This window comes from Rhinolophus sinicus, linkage group LG02 (genome assembly GCF_036562045.2).
Source record: "Rhinolophus sinicus isolate RSC01 linkage group LG02, ASM3656204v1, whole genome shotgun sequence".
NCBI classification, from domain to species: Eukaryota; Metazoa; Chordata; class Mammalia; order Chiroptera; family Rhinolophidae; genus Rhinolophus; species Rhinolophus sinicus.
The window spans coordinates 31974502-31997269 of record NC_133752.1 but is presented as its reverse complement, the minus strand read 5'-3'; the positions used below and the strand labels follow the sequence as shown (position 1 = coordinate 31997269).

At 35.8% G+C, this 22768-nt stretch overlaps 2 protein-coding genes across 8 annotated transcripts in view; one reads left to right on the top strand and one right to left on the bottom strand.

Moving 5' to 3' along the window:
* Window positions 1-1595: 1595 nt before the first annotated feature.
* Window positions 1596-20990, bottom strand: INTS12 (integrator complex subunit 12). Of its 2 annotated transcripts, none has more exons than XM_019738941.2 (7): window positions 20871-20990; window positions 16124-16288; window positions 12478-12594; window positions 10576-10763; window positions 9618-9777; window positions 5888-6034; window positions 1596-2872 (listed from the first exon to the last, which is right to left on the bottom strand). In XM_019738941.2, exons 2-7 carry the CDS (start codon window positions 16277-16279, stop codon window positions 2288-2290), a joined length of 1353 nt encoding a protein of 450 aa, XP_019594500.2. In that variant the 5' UTR covers window positions 16280-16288; window positions 20871-20990; the 3' UTR covers window positions 1596-2287. The 2 variants fall into 2 exon arrangements, with proteins under 2 accessions (XP_019594500.2, XP_019594499.2); XM_019738940.2 differs by having other exon boundaries at window positions 12442-12594; window positions 20871-20988.
* Window positions 20991-21018: 28 nt separating this feature from the next.
* Window positions 21019-22768, top strand: part of GSTCD (glutathione S-transferase C-terminal domain containing) — a 111837-nt gene continuing 110087 nt past the window's right edge. For 4 of the 6 annotated variants that reach the window (XM_019738934.2, XM_074322794.1, XM_074322789.1 and 1 more), the window contains exon 1: window positions 21019-21232. The gene's annotated coding sequence lies outside the window, so the exon portion shown is untranslated. Of the gene's footprint in view, window positions 21233-21565; window positions 21680-22768 lie in introns of all 6 variants that reach the window. The other 2 variants (XM_074322807.1, XM_074322803.1) reach the window with 1 other exon arrangement.

Below are 22768 nucleotides of genomic sequence, written 5' to 3'. Positions count from 1 at the left end.
ACAGATATCTACTAAAATGGGATTTGAATTTATAATCCTAAATGCTTGTTGGCTCACCTACTTATCTGTTCATTCACGAAGCCAATAAATATTTATTGAGAGCTGCAATGGGAATACCATGGTGTGCAAGAAAAACAAGATCCCTACCCTTAATACAAAGTTCTAGTAGGAAAAACAAATTATACATAACAAATTAAACGGTAAATACTATTAATATAAAGCTGGCCACTTCATCACAGGCTCGATTAAAACCTTGTAGCTCACTTAATGATATGAAAAAATCAAGGGCTAAGAGCTACTTGAAGACAATTAAACTCTAATGTCAAATGCATCTCTATAAAAATACCAAACTGAGTTATAAATTACTAGATGTATCCATCCTTATACATATGTGCAGATTCTAAATATATATTTATATACACATATAATCTATACAAAGAGCCATGTTCAACGAAAGATAAATTACTTCTTAAACAAGTCTTAAAAGTCATCTTTGAAGTACTGTAGAAATTAAAATAATTGATTCTCTTCTCAAGTCTGTCCAGCACATATATTCTATGATGGAATAAAATTTTCCATTTCAAGTGCCAATGTACAAACTGTGTGTTACTGCTTTAATTTCTTGTGGGTACTGAGGTTACATTAAATGTTACAGGTGTTGAGCTGAGCTTGTGTCAGGTCATTTTGTCCAGTTTAGTCCAAACTGGCCCCGGGACTATAAACCGATAATGATGGATATATATGTTTTTTTGGTCTTTTGATCCTAAAGGGGATTTCAGGTTGATGCCCAATTGATGTTTAATCAACAGAAATATGCTTCTCAAAACAAAAACATCTGTAGGCAGATTGTAAACATGTAAATAGATGTTTACTTCTCTTTGTAAGTAACGGGATTATCTCAGTCTTGAATTCTGATTTACTATGAATAGTTAAGTCCCATTATTTAACTGTGGTTTAAAGTAATCTTTCCTTAGAAAAAGACCAAGATTAACTTAAAAAGATTTATCTTCACAGAAATCATTTCTCAATATATTTTAGAATAATGATGTTATACAAATCTAAGGATTAAAGAAAGGATTTGAGATTAGAGTCTATTTAGTAGCACACATCAAAGCTGAAAGAACAAGGCGGCTCAGTCTAGTGCACATAGGAATTTGTTGGACTTCCAGTTTCTGAGTGAAATGAGATATTCACAAAGTACCAAATGGCTGCTGCGTTTTGCTGTGAGTAATAAACTGTTTCTCTGATCCAGAAAGTCTCATGTCTTCTGTCAGAATATGTATGTAAAACAATGGCAGGCTCATTTGCTAGCTTGAAAAACAGGCAACAACTCAGACCCTTCAAACTTTCTGACCTAACAATGTACATATACATACTTCTAAACAATCTCAAGAATTATATAAGAACTTCTTTTATACAAAGTTAATTAAAATTAGATAAACTACTATAACATTTTTGGGCAATACAAATAAACCAGCCTTATTTTTCATGGCATAGGAAGAAGCTATCAGTATGTAAACAGAAATTTTGCATCCACAGACTCTTGGATTGGTTATTTTTCTCAAGAATTCCCAGGAAACTGTATAACCCCAGAATAAATCAAATTCAATCTTTATTAGGTATATACTATGTGCATATGTTACATTGGCAATGTAAGGAAAAGTGGGCAATGTGAGAAAAAATATTGCTTTAAAAGGGCATGGTAGTTCACAGTCTATTGGAAGACATAAATAATTGATATGAGGTGATAAAAAAGGGTAAAGATATAATAATAGGGGTATCAGAAATTGATTATTAAATTTTGAAAAAGGGGAGCTGAAACATTTCGGGGGAAGGGCGAATCAATTGAAATGAGGCTGGGGACTGACACTAGACATCCAGAATATTGGGAGGAAAGTAGAAAACTTTATAATTGGTTATCCCTGCCACCTGGTAAGGTGACTTATTCAGCAGGATCGATTCTTAGGGCTTAGTTAGAAGACGAACTATTGCTTTTTTTGTTTTTTAATTCACATATGCTACCAATCTTCTGGGATTCTAAAAGTTGTCATCAAGAATTAGTCATTCTAATCAATTTCACACACTATGGGAATTGTTAAAACTTAAACAGATTTAAAAAAACAAAGATTTCCAAGTTTTTCTAAACAATGTGTAGCATTTTAAGGTAAGAAATAATAGAAATTTCATTATGAAGATTTTTATTAAACTATAGTACATTACAGTTTATGTCCTAATAATAAGATTTTAATCTTTAGGGCAATGTGATATAAAAACCTACTTGGCCACATTACTTCTTGAGTTTCTTTTGGGCAGCTTTCTTCTTGACCATCTGTAATCGCTTCATGGCATTGAGCTGTGATTCTTGTGAAGTTGGACCTTTAAGGGATGTCGAGGGAGAGCTGCTCGATTCTGAAGTGGTTTTGCTGGTGGTACTTCCACTAGGCCCTGATGTCCCGCTATTTCCATTCCCACTTAGTTGGCTGCTGCTTCCTGGAACTAAACTACTTGGACTAGGAAGACCTGCTTTGCTAACATTGTCACAACTAACTGAACGACTAAGGCTAGTTTTGCCCAAAGTTAGAGGTGGAGGAGGTTTCAACGGCACAGTAGGTGAGGTGTTGTTACTGGAACCTATTTTGGGACCTATTCCACCTTTGGATGTTGTGGCCAGACTAGTCAAACCCACAGGCTTCTGGTTAGCTGATGAGGTAGCAGGCTTCCCGCTATTGTTTTGGGTTGTTGAACTCAATTTTGCAGTTGATGGACCAGCAGAAGAAGTTTTGGCTCCAAAAGCTGCCCATCCAGTTAGACCACTAGTTCCTGAAGAGGAAACACTGGTACTAGAGGAATTTCCTGATATAACTGCAGATGTCTAAAGAAAAAAGAGACAAATATTACATTAGAGCCAGGTATAATTAACACCTAATATAATATTTTGAAATATATAAAAATTTAATTTTTGGACTTTTTATACAAAAGTAATGACTTGGGAAATTTAAATCACACCACTAAAATTAAGTTCTTATGAAACTGATCTGAAAAAACACATACAACAAAACTTATCCATAGTGCTACCATTTCCAAAGCAGAAATTTTGGGATGCCAAATTCTTGTTCTAATGATTCCAAAAAAGAAATAAGGAATTCCTTTTTAAGAATTGCTTTTGAATTCAGTTATAAGCCATAACAGAAAATCAGACTTGATACTTTAACTTGTCCTGAACCAAAATAGTATTATCTAGCTCAGAAAGACATCTAATTTTTTAGACTTTGCTCCAAATGACTTGTTGATAATTTAAAAAATAGAATTCACTCTTAATTGACAAAAATGTTCAGACTCAAGATATTTAGGAGAGGTCTGAGATAAAGAGATTATTCGGTTAATAATTATTTATTCAGTGAATGTATGAGATTCTGAACCCATTTTTTTTTTAAAAAAAGTTCCCCTCAGAGTTTGAGCAATTAGCGCCTGCACTGCAAACTATACACAGATATGCAATGGTAACGACTGGGACTTGTACAACTCAGGTGATGCAGTAAAAAGGTCTCATGACTTTATTTTCACAAATTTGTCCATGTTTCCTTTGAAACTATCACACAAGAGATCCCTGCTTCTGTATAAAGGATTTTATAAACTGCTTCATAAGCTGCAGTTACATTTTGGGTAGGTCTGACTCACTCTTAGATGTAGTTCTTAAAGGTTAACACTTTGATTTCTCCAATTAACTTCCTTGGCCAGTCAAAAGCTAACCATGATACTAATGTCGCTATATAAATAAATATTGCTTTTATTCACCCAAGAATAAAAATTTTTCACCTTCACATTTAGCAAATATGTATTTTGTTCAAATTAAGTATGAATTGAACTCATTGGCACTCTTTCTATCTTCATATTCTTAAGAAGAGTCACAAAAGTGTTAAATTCACACGTAGGTCAAAAATAAAGCATTACTAATAGTATCTTACTTAAAAATATGGTAGTTATGCCTAAAATATATACAGTTATATTTTAGAACTTAACTCTGAAAGAGTTCATAAAAAAAATTTTAGTTCTTACAAAGTAGCCTTTGATACTGTCTGCATGTAAATATTTTTAACCAACGTGAAAAGTAATCAAAATAGAGTGCCCTGAAATCTTTATTTTTTAAGAGGAGTCTAGATTTTTGTTCAGATATTGTGAAAATGATAGTTTGTTTTTTTAATAATAATAACATCATCATATAGTAACTATCTCATAAGGTTATCCAGAGAAAATAAACTACATAAATTATAAATTCCTAGAAGAATGCATACAGGTAATGAGAAAGTTAGTCAAAGAAGCAAAAGGACACAGGTGTAGTAAACTTTTAATTTTCAGTTATGAAAGATCTAATTTTTTTCCCTTTTCCTTCTATTAAACATAAAACAGTCTGCCATATGGCTAAATGATTTTTCAACAGACTTCACAAAAGAAAATCCATCTGAAGTAATTAAAAAGACCAACACTTATGAAGTATCAGAAAGCAAGTCCTGTGTGTATGGCATTTTATTTTAATGGTTTCTGTTACTGGTATTGTTTTCAACAAAATGACAGATGGCTTATAATACTAACAGGATACTCAAAAGTAAAATAACACAAACAATGGAGAACAAGTATTTCTTACTACTTTAGTGTAGCAAATAAATTTCTCAACTGTTTTTAACTATAAATGTTTCCTTGCCAGTATCCTACTTAGAAAGCCATTTGCTTTTTATATAAGAATGGGAAGAATTTTTTCTCATGGTAAAAATTTATCCGTGTTTATCATAAAAACACCAAAAGCTTTTAAGCAGAGCAAGCACGACAGCCAAAGCCTTAATTTATTTTTGTAAAATGATTTCATGTTGGATTTCCTAAAATAAACTTTAGCAGTTAACAAGTGAGTATAAAAATATACCTAAAAGTGACTTAAGTATAGACTACAATAACTTTAATTACTTTCAATAAGTTATTTTTACTTCTATTCCAATTCACCAAGTTTCTATATGACAAATCAATATTGGATATCAACTCTTCCCTAGTAAATAACTTTAAAAATGATCTGCAAATAAAATTATCAGTATCTTTCTCAGAGCACTTTATATTCAGATTCTTTATCAACACTCCAACGTTCTTGATCTTTGCTACTTATAGTCACTGGGACAAAGTAATATCTTTAGAATATTCTGGGGTCAACCTTTGAGAACTTGGGGTTAATATTTTTTTCTTCCACCTTTAGTACTCTGCTTAAAATTGGAATGTGTAACTCAGTAAAAGCATTTTTTATTATACAATTATATTAGAAAAATATTTTATTCCGTATCAAAATGCCAGGACATTAACAATAATGTAGTGTGAAATTAAGGATGCAAACTTAGGAATGAGAAAGGTGATATTCTCACTAGATAATCTGGCCCCTTAGGATAAGAGGCAGGGACCAAGAAAGTCTGTGACAATAAAAGGAAAAAAAAAATTAGACAAAGTAAGAAAACTTCTTCAGCAGCCAACAAATAGGGAAAAAAGAGCTACAAGGTCAATCAGCACAAGTAAGGGGAGGAGCAAAACTGTTTCTACTGAGCGCAGAGGGATTTAGAATATAGAGCAAATTCCTGATGGAGAGAAGAGTCTGACTACATCGGAGTGGGAAAGTACGGCATCATGGAGTGCTCCCTAAGACAGTTCCTAACTGGGATAAAAAGAGAAATGGCAGAGGTAGAGATTAAACAATTACATAAATGTTCCTTTTCTACCTAAAGTTAATAGTTATGCAATCTGAATTTCCAACATACGGCCATTTAGTATATAAAATTCCTCATTAATTTTTCCAGGTAATTATTGTTTAGTCAACTAAATTAAAAGCCATTTTAGACAGAAATAAAATGTACTGTACCTTGACTTCCGTTCTCTTAAATGCCAGAAAAGTAGTCTCTTGTTTGAGTTTAGTTTCTGGTTTCTTCACCAGTGGATCTTTGACAGCGGGAGCTACAGAAACAACTGTGGGGGCGGGTTTCTGTGGTGGTTTCTGCGTTTTTTGAGCCTGTAAAAAAAAAAAAAAAAAAAAAAAAAATCAATGTTAAGATTAAATTAGCTACAAAATCTGAGTTGAATGCGTAAAAAAGACAATAAAAATATCTATCACAGTACTCCTCATTGAGTTGAAATATAATTAAACATTTAAAAATACTGTGATGACACTGAAACTATAGTCTTGGACAAATTATTTTTATCATTATATTAATGCTTTTATTCATTTTATTAGTTTCTAAATAGTAAAGATAATATGGTGCTTTAGAGATCATGCAGATTAGGGTTGATTAAATACCATTTTAACAAGACAAGCCAAACTTTCTTTAAGAAAAGGAAAATCACAAACTATTTGTAACTAGTTTCACTAGTAACTAAGTACATTTATTTCTTGTTATGGTTGGGCAAAGACTTAGGAGTTTTCTTCTTGGGTTTCAGGCATAAGTCTCTAAGTGAGAGTGAGTTAAAAGGTAGTTCAGAGAAATTGTATGGTTTTAAATACAGAAGGGGGAGAAAAAGGCATTAGTGATACATGATGAAGCTTTTTGAGGTTTTTTCCATACTGCAGAACTAGGCACACTGAATTCTTAAAGAGAGTTCACAAATACAAATTTCTGTTATTAAAGAGGAATTTACATCTGCTATTCCTTTACAAGTATATATAGTTTTAATTTGACCAATAATTATTATTTTCTTATTTTATAACTAGGTACTATACTAAATTCTCTTACAAACTGTAATCAATTTTCAGTTTATTCATTAGTGTTTTCCAGGTTATAATCATAACTATGTAAACAATATAGTGCAGTATTTGAGAGCACAGTTTTTGGAATCAAACAGAACTTGGATTAAAACTCAGCTCAACTGCTTCCCTAACTATGTTACCTCAGTCAGACAGAATATGTAAACCTCTAAAAGACTCATTCTCTTCATCTACAAAATGGGGGTAATACCATCTGTTTCAAATATGGGTTATGAGGATGAATTACAATTATATAAGAGTTTAACAGTGTCTGGAATATGTTGAGTGCCGACATAATAGTTACTATTTATTCATCATCATAATTTACAAAGGATAAGAAGTGAATCTGGAAGAATCCATTCATACTGAATGGAGAAAGATGCTCCCAGCCATTCCACTGTCTTTGACAATCCTAATAAGGCCATACAAGACTATGCCAAACAACATTTATTAATAATTTGTTCCCATTTCTGGAAGTTTGATTACAGACTGTTTTATTCTTGTTTGGACCTTCTTGTGGAATCTTCTTGTGCTATGGTTTGCCATAGTATATACAATTTAGGTTCTTAAGTTTCAATTCATCCCATTTTTTTATATTATATACTTGCCACATGAAAGTACACCTACTTTCAAATATCGTTTATAAAGCAACATTCAGATCAACAATATTATTAAAAATGCTGGAAGTGTATCTGTGGTAAAATAGCAAGAAAGGAGGGCCATCTTACACTCTACTATAAAACCATGTTTTGAGAATGCAAGCCTTAGAGTAAATAAAAAAAATACATGGTTCTATAATCATGGCTTTCCATCTTACACTTATCTACTATTCCAGAGATTAGATTGTGAAGACCTACCTAACTGGTATGCTTTAGCACATGAAGATTCATTACAATGAAGGCCAGAAAGGACCTCTGCCTAGGAGATCATGTTTAGGTCTTCTGCTTTCTGTTTCACCTAGCCATCTTAGAAGTTGAGCAAGAAATACCGAGAACCCTTTGTCCTTTGTTGGTAATACTAGTTTAGGGAACTAGGATATTATCACTGACTCGGTGTTGCTCAATAAAGGCACTAAAATTTTTCATTGGGTGACTGTCTCATCCACTACAGAATGTATGAAATTTCCCACTCAGGGCAATAATTGCCAGGAAGGCAGCAATCACAAACAACATATTTCTAAATGCTGCTGAGTAGGTGTGTGTTATTACCTTAGATTGAGAGCCTCTGCAATAAGTCAGAGTCTTTTACCTAGTGCTGGGGCAAAACCCATTGCCTGGTGTAGAGAACATTATAAAACTGAAGAATGACCTTAGACCTTGCCACACACTATCATAACATTCTTATCTAGGCTTCCTATAGACAAGTAATAGACAAGAAATGAGAGAGTTATAGAATAGGGTAAAATGAAGAGATATAAAGGTGTAAAGGATGTTTTCTAGTTCAGGCAATTGGGGGAAAAACTGAGTAGAGAAGATAACATTTTCAATTTTAAAGCTGTTGAACTTAAAATAACTGTAGGATATCTGGCCAAAATTCACTCCACAAAGAGAGTTAGAACTATAAATACAGATTTGCTGTAAACTAAGTCACAACAACGGGGGAGAAAAGACTTAGGAGAGAACAGTGCTTACTTTATTAACAGACTTGTAATGAAATAATAATAAAATATTGAACACATACTGAAGAAAAACAGATTACTTGTTTTGACTATTACTGATCTTAGTGATTACTTCTGTCAATGCCCTAAATGCACTATATTGCTCACCCATAACCATTTTGGTTAAGGTCCTGAAGGGCAACTAGTTTAAATCGTACACAAAATCAAAAGCAGACTGAGCAGAAAAAGTTGTACTTTGTCAGTCACGGAAATCTCCAGTTAAAAACAGAAAGTGTATCTACTACTGAATTTTTACTACTTTTCATAGGAATACAAACATTTCTTATTTTTGATTTAACTGACTAAAAAGTAAAGTAGATATCTTGACTTTTCACTTTTAATTAAGTAATACTAACTTTCAAAAGATAGATTTGGTCAGAAAAATTTATGTGGAAATTCATTTGATTAGCAGACATGAGAACTCTTCCATCAGGAGTCCCTAATCTAAGGCAGGGAGCAGAGATGGGGGGGAATCCGACAAGTCACTGACATAAGTAACAACTTGATTTCTTTAAAAGGAAAATGATGAAGTTCATTTATCTACTTTTTAAATGAAGAAAAGGTAGAAAACCATCCAGTATGACAAACGAAAACATGTTTCAGTATGATACTGAAGGCAGTTGTGTTAGTGAGCAGTAAACAGAACAAGCGCACTGGGAAAATGGTAAATGGTCACTCAAAGACAATGAGAAGGACAGACTGAGGAACAGAGAAACACAGGTAGAAGGACAGAGATACACGTATAAATACTGCTTTTGTATAACTGTAAATTTGGTGGGTTAAGCTTCCTCAGGAGTAGGCATTTTCAGTATTTCCTTACCAGACTCACCAAAGACTGGGACTTTGCATCTCACCACTTCCCACAGTGCATTATAGTATTTTTAAATGTTTAGAAATACATTGACATACTAGTAAGAAATACTCATATTTTGTGGGTCTCCAATCCTTTTCTTTTTAAATATTAGAATAAGCTAAAAGCTGAACAGAGAAAAACCATATAACATAGTCTGGTCTTTAGGCCTAGACACATAAATCTCACATATACACTATAGTAACAAACATTTAAATAATTAACTTACACGATTTTTTGCAATATCTTCATAGTTCAAATTTTCATTTTGAAATTTTCATTTCAAAAACACATATCAACAAAAATATTGACAAAGACTGTTTAAAATGAAGAAAAATGATTCCTACCATTCTTTTCATTTGTCTGGTACATCGGGCACAATACCACACAAGGCGAGGGTCATTCACCTCCTTGTCTGTCACCTGGGGCTTGTGGCAATCTTGATGGTAGAGATTATGGCACTCCTGACATTCTACTAATTGATTACCAGATGCCACTGTCATTTGCCTAAGAAAATATACCATTAAACATTGCACTTACATGAATGCATGCAACAATTTAAAGCCATTATAGGGATGATCTGATAAAGTCTGATATATAAAGAAGGAAAACCCCCAGAAAACCAAAAAACAAATGAACAAACCCCAACATGTAGCCTGTACAAACACTTCATTTCTTTTAAATCTTATGTTCCATTAATAAATATATAAGGTGTCTTAGTATTTAAATTTGGCTATATTCTCCTTGTCAATTCTCATTGTAATTCTTTTTCGTTCTCTAAGAAGGTAGTAGACTTGGCTAATTCTCTAACAGTTTCATAACTGTTCAATGTACCTCTGTTCAATTCCTTTATATTTGTTACCTACATGTTATACTATCCTCTTCATTAATATATGAGTTGCATAAAGGTGGGAACTGGACCTAATTATCTACATACAGTGCCTAGCACATTCCAGTGCAGGCACCGGGTGTACCAATAAATAAATGTCTTATCAACTGAATGGAATGTACTAATATGTGTATCAAAAAAGTATAAATTCCAAAAAGCAATCACTACAACCTTAGACTATCATAATCACAACAGATTAAAGATGCCACAGTCAGGAAGATAAAATATTTGACACTTTTCAAGAGGTTACATTGTCATATGGGCAGTTCATAGGGAATAATCTATTTATCACCTACAAATAATAAAAATGAAATTAAAAACACCGAACAATTGGTCTGACATTTTTTTGTTTGTTTGTTTTTAGTTGTTTGCTCTTTACGAAGAAACAAAAGAATCTGTGGCAAGGTACAACTTACCTGCAAACAACACAGGCCAAGCCCATCTCCATGGCAAAATCATCAGCACTCGTCTCCTCAAAACTGGAAAGGTCAGCCATAGCTAAATCCTTGCTGGTTTGGACAGTAATGGGAGAGGACCGTGTCTCTGGTTTCTCCAATCTAGGTTTCTTTGGAATATCCACTCCTTCAGTGATGTCTGATTTTGTCTATAAAAAGTACCAATCGGAAAGAACATGTTATAATAAACTTGAAATCACCAGAGATAAGATGGACAGTGCAATGATGAAGGCCACTTCACAGATATTTTCACATAGTTAGGGACAGATGTACACAGTAAAGATCTGTAGATCTGTAATGAATTCCTAATTAGTATGCTAAAAGAAACCAGCAAGGTAGAAATAAATAAATCAGAACAGTTTAGCATGTATCTGTATTTCTCTTTATACTCCTTTATCCATTAAAGAATTCGGGAAGTCCAATGGATTTACTTATACTGCTCCTTTTTTCCTCCTGTCAGATGCTTTGAATTGAGAAGCCACACCACTAATAAGGCTGTATTTTTTTTTTTTTTTTTTTAAGGAGGGTGCAACTCACAGTGGCCCATGTGGGGATCAAACTGGCAACCTTGGTGTTATTAGCACCACGCTCTAACCAACTGAGCTACCAGTCACCCCAAAGCTATTTTTAAAGGTTATTTTTTATTTTAAATATTTTAAATTATGAACTACTGATATTTAAAATACATTTAAAAGAAGTAAATAATGAACTATCTACCAGTCATCCAGACTTAACACATTGCCATCATTTGCTTCAAAGTAAATTCTGTCTCCTATCTTTAAGATATAAATGTTACAGACACAGAGAATTTGGAATTCTTATACTTTATTGGTGAAAGTATAAATTTAATACATCCACTTTGGATAGTAATTTACCTAGGAATGTTGATGTTATACATATCCTATTACATCCACTTACAGGTATACATCCTATAGAAACTACCACCATGTGTGCGAAGAGGTAAGTGTAAAGCAGTTTGTTGACGTTCCATTATAATAAATTAAAAAAAAGGAGAAATAAGCTAATTGCTCATTGGTTGGGGAATGGACAATGTGGTTTATTCATAGGATGAATATTATATGGTAGCTGAAAGAAATATTCAGATCTACAGGTATCAACATGGGTGAATTACCCATGAATTGGAGAAAATGTTATTAAAGGATGGAGATATATACACACACACACATGTGTAAGTACACATGCAGTATAATACCATTTATATAAATTTAAAAGCACAGAAAACAATACAATACAGTTTATGAATAGCCAATATTTAGAAAAAAATATGAAAACATATGGAACTTATATACCCCATCTTGAGGGCAGGACTTATTAAAAATTTTTAAAAATACAGTCATTACTAGGTACCAAAATATTAAAAATTAAAAATATGCTGAAATCATTGAAAATAGACAATCCAAGAACTGTTTGTAGCCCTGTTAAGGTATACGCCATTCTGGAACAAATTTCATGTTTAGTCATTTATACCATTATTCTTTATTTTTCCTTTATTCTTTATTCTTTCTGTTTTCTTTTTAACAACTGTCCCATCTGGAGTATTTTAGTTACAGATTAAAGCTTACACTTGAAATCAGTATATCCCCTAGGGCTCAAATATTTGTTGACAACTTCAGTAAATGGTTAAAGAAATGTTTTAAATTTTACTCATTTTTCAAAAAATCAACATCTACAATTACTAAAATATATTAACCGAATGACTATTATGTACTTTTTACCCACTATTATATAAAAGTAAGCACAAAACACTTTCTGCCTATAAAGGGCTGATTTATTTAACGTTTTTACTAGATCAAAATAAACTCTTACTTTATCAGCAGGTCTCTTTTCAGCTTCCTTCTTTACCTTTTCAGCTGTGAGAACCTTGCCATTATTATTGCCAGAAGGAAGACTGGATGATGTTTTGGGCTCTTGCTTAATGGGAACAGTTTTTGTGCTTGCAATTTTGGGTGGCTCTACATCCTAAAAGGTGAAATAAAAGGACACTCGTAATTAAATATTCAGACCATTTAATACATCATAAAAAAGCTATCATAAAGCTAAACAATTTTCAGTTAAAAATTAAGATACCACGTTGTGACCAATGTAGTGTTCTTTACTTTAAACAGCTTTATTGAGAAATAATGGATATACTGCACCAATTTAAAGTATGAAATTTGGTTAAATTTCACCATATCACTTCACACCTGTGAAACTATCACTGTAATCAATATCATTATTCCCTGAAGTTTTCTTGTGGACCTTTGTAATCACTCTTAGAAATTAGAAATATACATCCTAGAGAAACTATGGCTCAGACATTCTCAGACAAGCACTGATCTGCCTTCCGTAACTATGGATTAGTTTGCATTTTCTGAAATTCATGTGAAATCATACAGTATGTGCTGTTTTTTGTCTGGCTTCTTTCACTCAGCATACTCGTATTTACTTGGAAATTCATCTCTGCTGTTGAGTGTACCAACAATTCATTCCTTATACTGCTGAATAGTAGTCCATTATAGTCCAGTCGTCCACAATTTGTTTATCCATTTACCTACTGATGGACATTTTCGGTTGCATGAAGTTTGGGGCTATTACAAATAAAGCTGTTATGAACAGTCACATACAAGTCTGTGTGTGGACATATGCTTTCATTCCTCTAGCATAAATGTCTCGGAGTGGGATGGTTGAGCCATATGGTAGGTGTATGTTAACTTTTTAAGCAACAGACAAACCATGTTCCCAAGTGGTATGCCATTTTACATTTCCCCAGGGGTACGGGAGAGTCCCAGTTCCTTCACATCCTCACCAACACTTGGTATGGCTAATCTTTTTAATTTTAGACATTCTAATAGGTATATTATTGCAAATTTAATCTACATTTTCCTAATGACTAATGACGTTGAGCATATTTTTCAAGTGCTTATTTGCCATACATATATCTTATTTTGGTAAAGTGTTAAAATATTTTGCCCATTTTTAAAAATGGAGTTGTTTATTTTATTACTGAGTCTAAGGAGTTCTTCATAGATTCTGGATACAAGTTCTTTATCAGATACATGATTCACAAATATTCTCTCAGTCAGTAGCTTGCCTTTTCATTCTGTTTTAAACTTCTGATCCTTGTTCTTATGTTAAGGCTTTGCTGATATATAAATTTGTTATCTATTGTTGTTAACAATATAAAAAGTTGATGCGTATCGTAGCTCCTTGGAATTGCCTCCCCACCAACGGAGGGCATTTTCCTACTATTCTAAATAAAACATTTGAGTGTGATCTATTTTTCTATAATACATAAAAGTTTAAAATATAAATGAGCATGCTACAAATCATCTTCAGAATAGAGGTGACTCTGAGGAGGAAGAGAGGGGAAGGAATGAGCAAAGGGCTTCAGACTTACTGGTAGCAGGGCTTGATTTACTGTTGTGCTGTTTGTCTAGACTGGGGGTTGGCGAACTGAGGCATGTAGGCCAAATGTGGCCTACTGCCTATTTTTATAAACAAAGTTATGTTAGAACACAGCAATACTCACTCATTCATGTATTATCTATGGCTGCCTTCATGCTATCATGGCAGAATTAGATAATTGTGACAAAGACCATCTGGCCCACAAAACCTAAAATATTTACTATTTGACTCTTTTCAGAAAGTTTGGTGACCACTCATGTAGACTTATGAAAGTAATGGAGAAAATGTTAATAATGCAGATTAAACTTAAAAGTGTATTGTGTCAGCAACATAAAAGCATAGAGGACAGTTTTTGCGGTATTTGGAAACTATTAACTAACTCAGCAAAGAAGTTGTTCAAGGCCTCGATGGATGAGTTAAGTTCTAACTTCATTATTTCACATTTGACTAACTGATGTAAATGAAAATGTCAACCAATTTTTATGTTGGAACTACACTTAAAGAGCCAGCTGCTGGCATTTATAAGCAAACCACTGCCTCTGGTTGGCTCCTGTGCTTGCTAAAGTTGGAAAAACACGGGTATAAATTATTCTCATACAATTCTAAAGATGGAAATGTTCAGCTGAAGGCTAAAATTAAATGAACCTGTGCTTTTTAAATGCCCCTCAGAGTATTTTCTTTAAAGGAGCAGGAGAGGTAACTTCCAGTTAGAAACTTAAGGGCAGCAGATTTTTCCATCACAATAAATTTTTCATGTACTTTCATAGATGAACTTCCTTTTGGTTTAGAATCTCAAAATACTGCTTCTTTAGTAATAATAGGTTTTTCCTAGTTGGACAATACCAATACTTAGAGTAGAAAGAATTTGGTAGTGTGTTTTGTAGAGTTGTATTAATTTGGTTAGGTTGAATTCATTGAACCTACCACAATGAAAATGGTAGAAAAAATGAGGTCACAATGGCTCCAGTATTCAAAAGACAACAAAAAGTGTTGAGAGTACTAGAGCTAATGTTACAAGAAGGCTGGGGGGCAAAATGCCACGGTTTACTTGGATGCTGAGTCTGACACTTGGTCCTGTCTGCAGCTTGAGAGTCTGGATCAGACTGAGCTGGTCATATATACAGTTCTGTCCTTCCCTTTTCAGTTTGGAATCTAGGTCTACAGGCCTGAATGACTTGAAGTTTTAGGGCCAGAGCTTAAGAAAGGTTTGAAAGAATGTCTTATAAGGTATTCGAGAATGTAATGAGAGCTGTCATTCGCTAAGCGCCTACTGTATACCAGGTAGATACTACACTGGGTGACTTGTATACTTCATCTCTTTTAATTTTCACAAGGGAGTTCTTATTATCCCCATTTTATGAACAGAGAAACAGAATCTGGGTGAAATAAAGCTGCTATGTACCTCACATTACTTTTCGCAAAATGAAGGAAATAAATAAGACCAATTTCAAAAGATTGTTATCACAATTAAAATTCATTATATACAGGCGCCACTCAGAAAAGTACCTGAGACACAGTAAATGTTCAGGATATGTTATCTATTACCATACAACTAGTAAGAGGTAAGCTGGGATTAAAACAGGTGAGTCTGATTCCAAATTGTCTAGTCTCTTCACATAAAGCTGCTTGGTCACTTTGTTATTATCAGGTTTGGAATTACACAGTTCTCATAGTTTATTCATATTTCCCTTTTCCCTTAAATTACCCTATATACATTCAATTCACTTCATTGCAAAATCTCTGTCCTTCTACATCATGATTATTTTTACCGCCAAAACATTGAAAGTAATTACAAGCATTGGTTTCATTCAGCAGCTTTGAAAAACATTCTGATCATAAAGAATTTGAAATTAAAATATATTGTAAACAACTGGGTTTCTATACACATAAAGGGGTAGAACAGAATATCTCCCACCCTCTGCTAACCTATGTAGTGTAACAGTTCTCTAAAAGCTTGACGTAAGAAAATTAAAGAATATAGTTTCTTCATGCCACAGAAAAGATTATTTCGGCAGAGAGACTGTTTCGAGATGTTCTAAATGTTAACACTGTATTACTACAGGCCTTACAAAATTCCCTCCAAGTGTTTTACTCATGTAGATACCTTTTGAGACGGACGGTAACTTGAATCAATGCCCCGAGCCAAAGATTCATCAAGTAATGCTTTTAGCTTTTCAGCAGAATCCTTACTCTTTGAATGTAAGAAGCCTAATGCTTTCAAAAAAATGGGATCGAGTTCCAAGTTCACAGTAGCAGCCATTGCAAACACCTGAAGGAAAAAAAAAGAGGGGTAATTTAGAGACAAAGAGCAAAGTTTGTCTGTATTTTGTTTATAACAAATAGTGCTGTGCACAGGATACAAAATTCAAAATATCCAAATGGTTATTACAGATAAATTTCCTTCTTATCCCTGACAGGCATTACCTAGTTCTTTTCCCCTGAAGCAAGAGTGCTTTCAGTTTTCTGTACATCCAAATCCAAGTTTCAAGTCCAGAAAAGTTCCTCCCTACCACTGAGCCCCCTCCTAACTCCATTTTAAAATACACACTTACAGTTTAGTACACATGAACTTGATGTGTTTAGGTCAAGTTTACTATATATTAAAAAGTCTTCTCTCAAACTTATTTCCATGGCAGAAAAAAAAAATGATTTAGTGTAGGCGATAGGGTATCACAGGAGGGCAATGGTTAGAGGATGCACTAGTGATGAGCTATAGAAAAGATTTCTGGGTACAATTCTGTAATATATCATCTATATCTCACAATGCGTGTTCACCACCCAGAGTCAGTTCTCTTTCCATCACCATATATTAGACCCCATTTACCCTCTTCTAGAGCCCTGCTCCCCCTTCCCTCCTTACCCTCTGGTAACCCCTAAACTATTGTCTACGTCTATGAGTTTTTGTTCTTTCAGTTGTTTGTCAGGTTCCTTTGTTGTTTTCGGTTTAGATCCCACATATCAGTGAAATCACGTGTTTTTAAAATTTTTCTGTCTGACTTATTTCACTTAGCATTATAATCTCAAGATCCACCCATGTTGTCACAAATGGTCCTATTTCATCTTTTCTTACCGCCGAATAGTATTCCACTATGTATATATACCACAACTTCTTTATCCATTCATCTATCGAAGGACATTTTGGTTGTTTCCATGTCTTGGCCACCGTAAACAAAGCTGCAATGAACACTGGAGCACACAAGTCTTTATGGATAAATGTTTTCAGATTTTTTGGGTATACCCAGGAGAGGGATTGCCAACAACTCAATATAAACTTTTCATATTGTTACATCATTTTACATAACTTTCTGCCAAGCTCTCTCTATTGGGTGATGGTCTTTTATGTTTACTGTGTGTTTCCTTTCTCACAGAGTACTCCATTACAATAGAAACTTTGGTTTTTTGTTCACTGATGCTTTCTCAGTGAGCACATTAATGACACAGACTGGGCATTCATAAAGATGTATGGAGTCAAGGAATTCCCACGTATAATTCACTTATACTTAGACAATGGGGAAAATTAATAAAGTTTATAAAAGCAAAAAAATAAAAAAAATAAAAAATATTTTCACTTCTCACTATCCAAAGGTTAAAGAACAAGATTTTTAACAAGGTCTCTAATGCCCTACATGATCTGGTAATATATGTAAAGCAGTTACAACAGTTCCTGGCACAGAGTACATACTCATTAAATGTTACCTAGTGTTTCGCGCTATTCCCACTCTCTTTGTTGTAGCTGCATGAATTATTTCAAGTCTTTCAACATATCTTTCTTACCTCAGCATTTTAGTAGAAAATGTCTCATTCCTCATCTTATTCATTCTTCAAGTCTCATTTGCTTTCTGCACATATTCTTACTATTATATGGTCCCAAAACATCCTCATTTGTAACATACTTATATGCAATAGTTACTACACTGTTAACTAACTAAACAGTATCTGTCTTTCTCAATAGAATGTACATTTCTAGAATGAGGGCCAGCAATGGATTGGTCTTACTTACTGCTGTGACCATGTGTCTAGCACCATGCCTGGCAGATAGTAGGTACTATATAAATGCCCGCCAAGTGAATACATGTTATCGACTTCCCTTTTCAAAGAACCTTCTCCTCCTTAAGTTCTATCACATTCAGCTGTTCTGTTTTTCCTCATATCTCTGACTACTGTTTCTTTGGCTCATCTTCTCATCACTGTTGTTTTTGGTATTGCTCAAGTATCTGTCCTTGTCTATTGTCATTAGTTGTGGTGCCAATTTCTTCCCAGGTAATCTTATGTATATCATGTTTTCAACTATCATCTCTAGGCAGATAGTTTCATGTTTATCCCCACTCTCATCTCTCTTAAACTCGAATCCCACATACTTGCTTAATAGGCACATCGGCCTGATTGTCCTAATAGTATCTCAAGTTCAATTATGACTAAAATTGAGATTATGAATATCTTCCCCAAAAGTTCCCTGTCCTATAACTTTTTTTTTAATAAATGACACAACTTTCCATTAATCAGGTCTGGAGCCTACATCTATCCCTCACTGAGTCCTCCTCTATTCCTTAATACAAACTATCAGTAGGCCTTTCCTGTGAATTCTGGCTCTGTAGTATTTCTCACATTTGCACCGTTTTTCACCTCTACTGCTACTATTCATGTTGAGATCTTTGTGAGCTTTCTCGTACTAAAGCAATAATCTATTTTAACACTGTTGACTGGAACACCATTGCCATATTAATGCTCCTGTAACACATTTTTCTTTTCCTTTTTAAATGTTCTTCCTCAAAAATTAAGGCTTCCCACTGCCTTCAAAATAAAGCCCAATCTCTCGGCCTGGTATTTAAGAAGATTCATCAACTGGAACAAAAATTTTAATTCTTCATCTTGACCTTCCTCACAGCAGAGCCATTAGCTGGCTTTGCCCCTTCTACTTATTTATTTTTTTCTGTGTCTGGGAAGCTTTTTAAACCATTTTTAGATTTCCAACTCTGATCAAGGCCTACTTCAAACATTAATTCTCATGAGGATTCTACTCACAGCTGGTGTGTCCTTTCCCACCCCAAATACTACTAATAATCTCTTCCTCCTAGGATGTCATGTAGTGCTTTCTCGTGGTACTAGGGTGTGGGGGCAGAGCCCCAGAAAGTAGTTTACAGGCTCTCGGCTTCACGTGGAGGAGTGCTGGCTCGGGTAGTAGATGGCCGTCAGCTGTGGCTGATTGGCCGTCAGCTGTAGCCAGTTAGCCAATTAGCCGCTAATATAACTGCTGCGGCTACGGAGGAGAGTAGAGGAGAGTGAAAGAGAGTTGTCGGTGGGTTGCAGACAAAACGGACAACAGGTCGCACGTCCAGTGAACCCAGCCTCCAGTGAGACCGTAGTGGTATGACTCCCCTACCTATGGCTCCGTGGGTGTTCCTTTTTGGCTTCAGCATATCCTGTGTTATGTGGGGAGCGGGACCAGAGACCCTGCAGGCCTCCCCGCACGACATGGGGACTGTCTACCTTGAACCATACATATTCTTTTTTATATTTTGCACAAGTATTATATACCCTATGAAAGTCTTAAGTATTTTATGGGGAGGGTCTATATTTATCTTTTTGCCTATCACTTTGTTACTTTGCAAAGAACCACAAAATAATGGCTATGAAATTATTAAGCAATCAAAGTATAATGGCCTTTTCTCTCCTACATAATTTTAACCATTTCCAAAGCCCTTTCACAAAAAGCAACAGAAAAGCAATTCAAATCTGTGGTTGCCCCACCTTCCATCCCACCCCCAAGTCCCTAAACATCCAAAAAAAAAAAAAAAAAAAAAAAGTAAAACAAAAACAGGTCTTTCATGACCGGGGACCTGTACAATGTTCCTATCTGCAATGCATGCTTCCCAATCCTTCATCTGGTTTAAATTCATTAATCCCACTGAATTGTAAACTCCATGAGAGCAGGGACTTTTTAAAAAATTCACAGGTATATACCTAGAGATTGGAACTAGATGGGTATTCAAATATATTTATTGAGGTTTTCGTTGAAATAACAGTTTCTAGGGCTTCTGAGATGTCTCCAACCTAAATTGGGTCTTCATATATAAATATATGCTTTCCCCTAGATCCTGTTTTCCACCCTACATGCCAATCTTAAAAGATGCCCAAAGTTGACCATCTGCATGTGCATTTCCTTCCTGCATGAAGGAACTATTGCACGTAGAGTGCAGTATTAGGGTTGTCACCCCATAACGGCTCTAGTAAGCTTTGCCTTTTATGTCTTTGCAAGCTCTTGCAATGCTTTCTAATAAGCATCCTTTTAAAGATGCTGCTCTTTTCATTCCTCCACTTAGATGTTGGCCCTGGGCTATACTGATACCCTAGGGATTCGTCTGCAAACGCACGGGAGGCAGAAGGACCCCGATTCTAAAACAACGAAATGTCAGAGAACCTGAAAAGCGACAGCAGACACAAAGAAAAAGAATGCCAATCCTTTGATCAAAGCATGACACGCCATAGGCCTGGCACGGGGGATGGTCCTTGAGAGGGAGCTCGAGAGAAGCTGAGACAGGAAAGAGGGAGCTGTACAGAGAAGTCGCCAAAACCTTCTCAGGAAGGTCCGAGACAGGGTTCCCAGGACCTAGCCCTGGGACTGTGTCCTCCGTCCGAGTGCCCCAGCCCGCAACACCCTCGGAGGACTCAGAGACCTCAATGAAAGGGAAGGGCGGTCAGCCTGGGGCGCGGGATCGCCCGCAAATTACGAGGTTTCCCCATAAGGGGTGAGGAAACTAAGACCCCACGGAACTATCCTCCCACCACACCCCTCGCGGAGGTCTCGAGCCTCCCAGAGGCGGCTGGGAGGAGGGTCGCTCGTCACAACTCACCGCTCCGCCCCGCTACTCGGTGGGTTCGCGTAGCCCGTTCCGAACCGGTCCCGACACCAGCCAGCTCTGAGAGGTTCCCGCAGCAGAGTCGTGGGGGAAAACTTTCTCTGCACCACGGTCGGAAGTGACGTAACCCCCTCCTTCCGGTCCGCCGGATTATGAATGACGGCCGGCGGGGCTCTTTCTCGGACGAGTTGTCTGTTGTTTCTCTCCCAGTCTGCTAGCCAGTGGTGCGCTGGCGAAGACTCCAGAAGCGGCCTCGGAATCCGGGCTCTAGCGGGACGGGAAGGCGCGGGCGGCCCGTGTCGCCGATGCGCGCATGCACCCTCACCCTCCCTGCTTGGCCGCGTCTCTGCGACCAGGTAAAGAGGGCGCTCGGGCCGCCGGCCCCACAGTCCCCGCAACCCCCGAGGCTACTCTGCATCCAGGGGAGACTGGACTGACGATGCAGGGGAGGGCAGAGACGTGGAATTAGGGTCCTGATCTCTCTCCCGCCCCTCTTTGGCCACAGCTTCTGAGGGTGCAGGTAGGGGCCCGGGGCCCCTTCGTTTCCCAGGGCCAATCCCCAGTGGCTTCCTCTGCTGATGGGGGCAACGGAGCAGCTTCTAGTTGTAGGAGTCAGTGGGGGGTCGTTTGCCGTTTGCTGCTAATACGCTTGGATCACGCTTTAACTTTTTTTTCTTTTTTGCACTTAGTTTTCCATTTCAGCCCTTCCTGATTGGAGGAAGCAGTTCTATGTGCATACAGTTTTAACAGTTGCTCCAAAGGACTTGCTTCAGTTTGGGCTATTTGCTTCTGTCGCACCATCAGTGAGTGTTTCACTTCGGTTTTCAACTTCTGTAGAAAGTTTTGAGTTTAACTTGCATCAGAATTGCTTTGGCTTCAAAAATGTTTACTAATACACGTACTTTCCATCCCAGCTCAATACCTGGTTTTGGGATTAGATGACATTTTTTTTTCTCTTTTATTCTTAATGCCAGGATCTCTTAATGCCAGGATCTCTTAATGCCAGGATCTCTTAATGCCAAGATCCCATTCCCTGTCGTAAGTTCTTGAATGTCAAGGAAATGCCATCAGTTAATAATAATACATCTTGTGCTAAATTATTGATAAAGAAGGTAGAGTACTACTTTTGTGAGCTTATCTATAGAAAGTATTTAAAGGAGAAAATGCAAAAGCTGGCAAGAACTAGTGATGTGACCATTTTAAACATGTAAACATGATCATTTAAATATTGTAAAAATAAATTGTTATAAATACAACGGAGTGATTTTCTGTCATATTTAATAAATCAAAACATTAAACTATGCGAGTTTTTTTTTAACTTCTTGGTGGGGAATATACACTACTGAAGGTTGCCTTAAGCGTACTCATCATTTGAAATTGTGTTTGAGTTATACCTGAAGGCATCATTTTAATAGGTCTCACTTAAAAAATAAGTTTGTGAAAAAAATCAGTGAGATTTGAGAACCTTTTTAGCAATTCTCTTGTTATTCTTTTCACACTTTTACTACTGCTTGTTTCCCTCCTTTAAACAAAGCTCAAACTTCTGTAGTGGGCCTAGCAAGTTTTTTTTAAAACCTGTGTTTACTTTGTAGCTTTTGTACCTGTAATTTGAAATAATAAATACTGAGTATCTGCTTGGCCTTTCAAACAGCAGCAATTTAGCAGATCTTGAAACTTAAATTCTGAGGCCAGTCAACTAAAATATCTGTGTTATACACAGTTCTTTAGTGTATGTTGTTTTTATCTTCAAGTATTCAAAGTAGCCTACTGAATTTTGTTATAGTTAGTATGTGGAATGCAATGATTTAAACCACTTAACATCATAACAAGCGCAGGTATTGTTTGCTGTGGGGATTCAGTAATTTTATTTCAGGCTTGCTGATGTTTCTAAC

What these genes read in the sequence shown, in the direction of transcription:
- INTS12 (XM_019738940.2), bottom strand. Translation starts at nt 16,279, where the DNA reads ATGGCTGCTACTGTGAACTTGGAACTCGATCCCATTTTTTTGAAAGCA. An exon ending in GTTACCGTCCGTCTCAAAAG is followed by an intron (nt 12,595 to 16,123) that starts GTATCTACATGA and finishes TTCACCTTTTAG; the next exon opens with GATGTAGAGCCACCCAAAAT. An exon ending in TTGGCCTGTGTTGTTTGCAG is followed by an intron (nt 9,778 to 10,575) that starts GTAAGTTGTACC and finishes ATATTTTCTTAG; the next exon opens with GCAAATGACAGTGGCATCTG.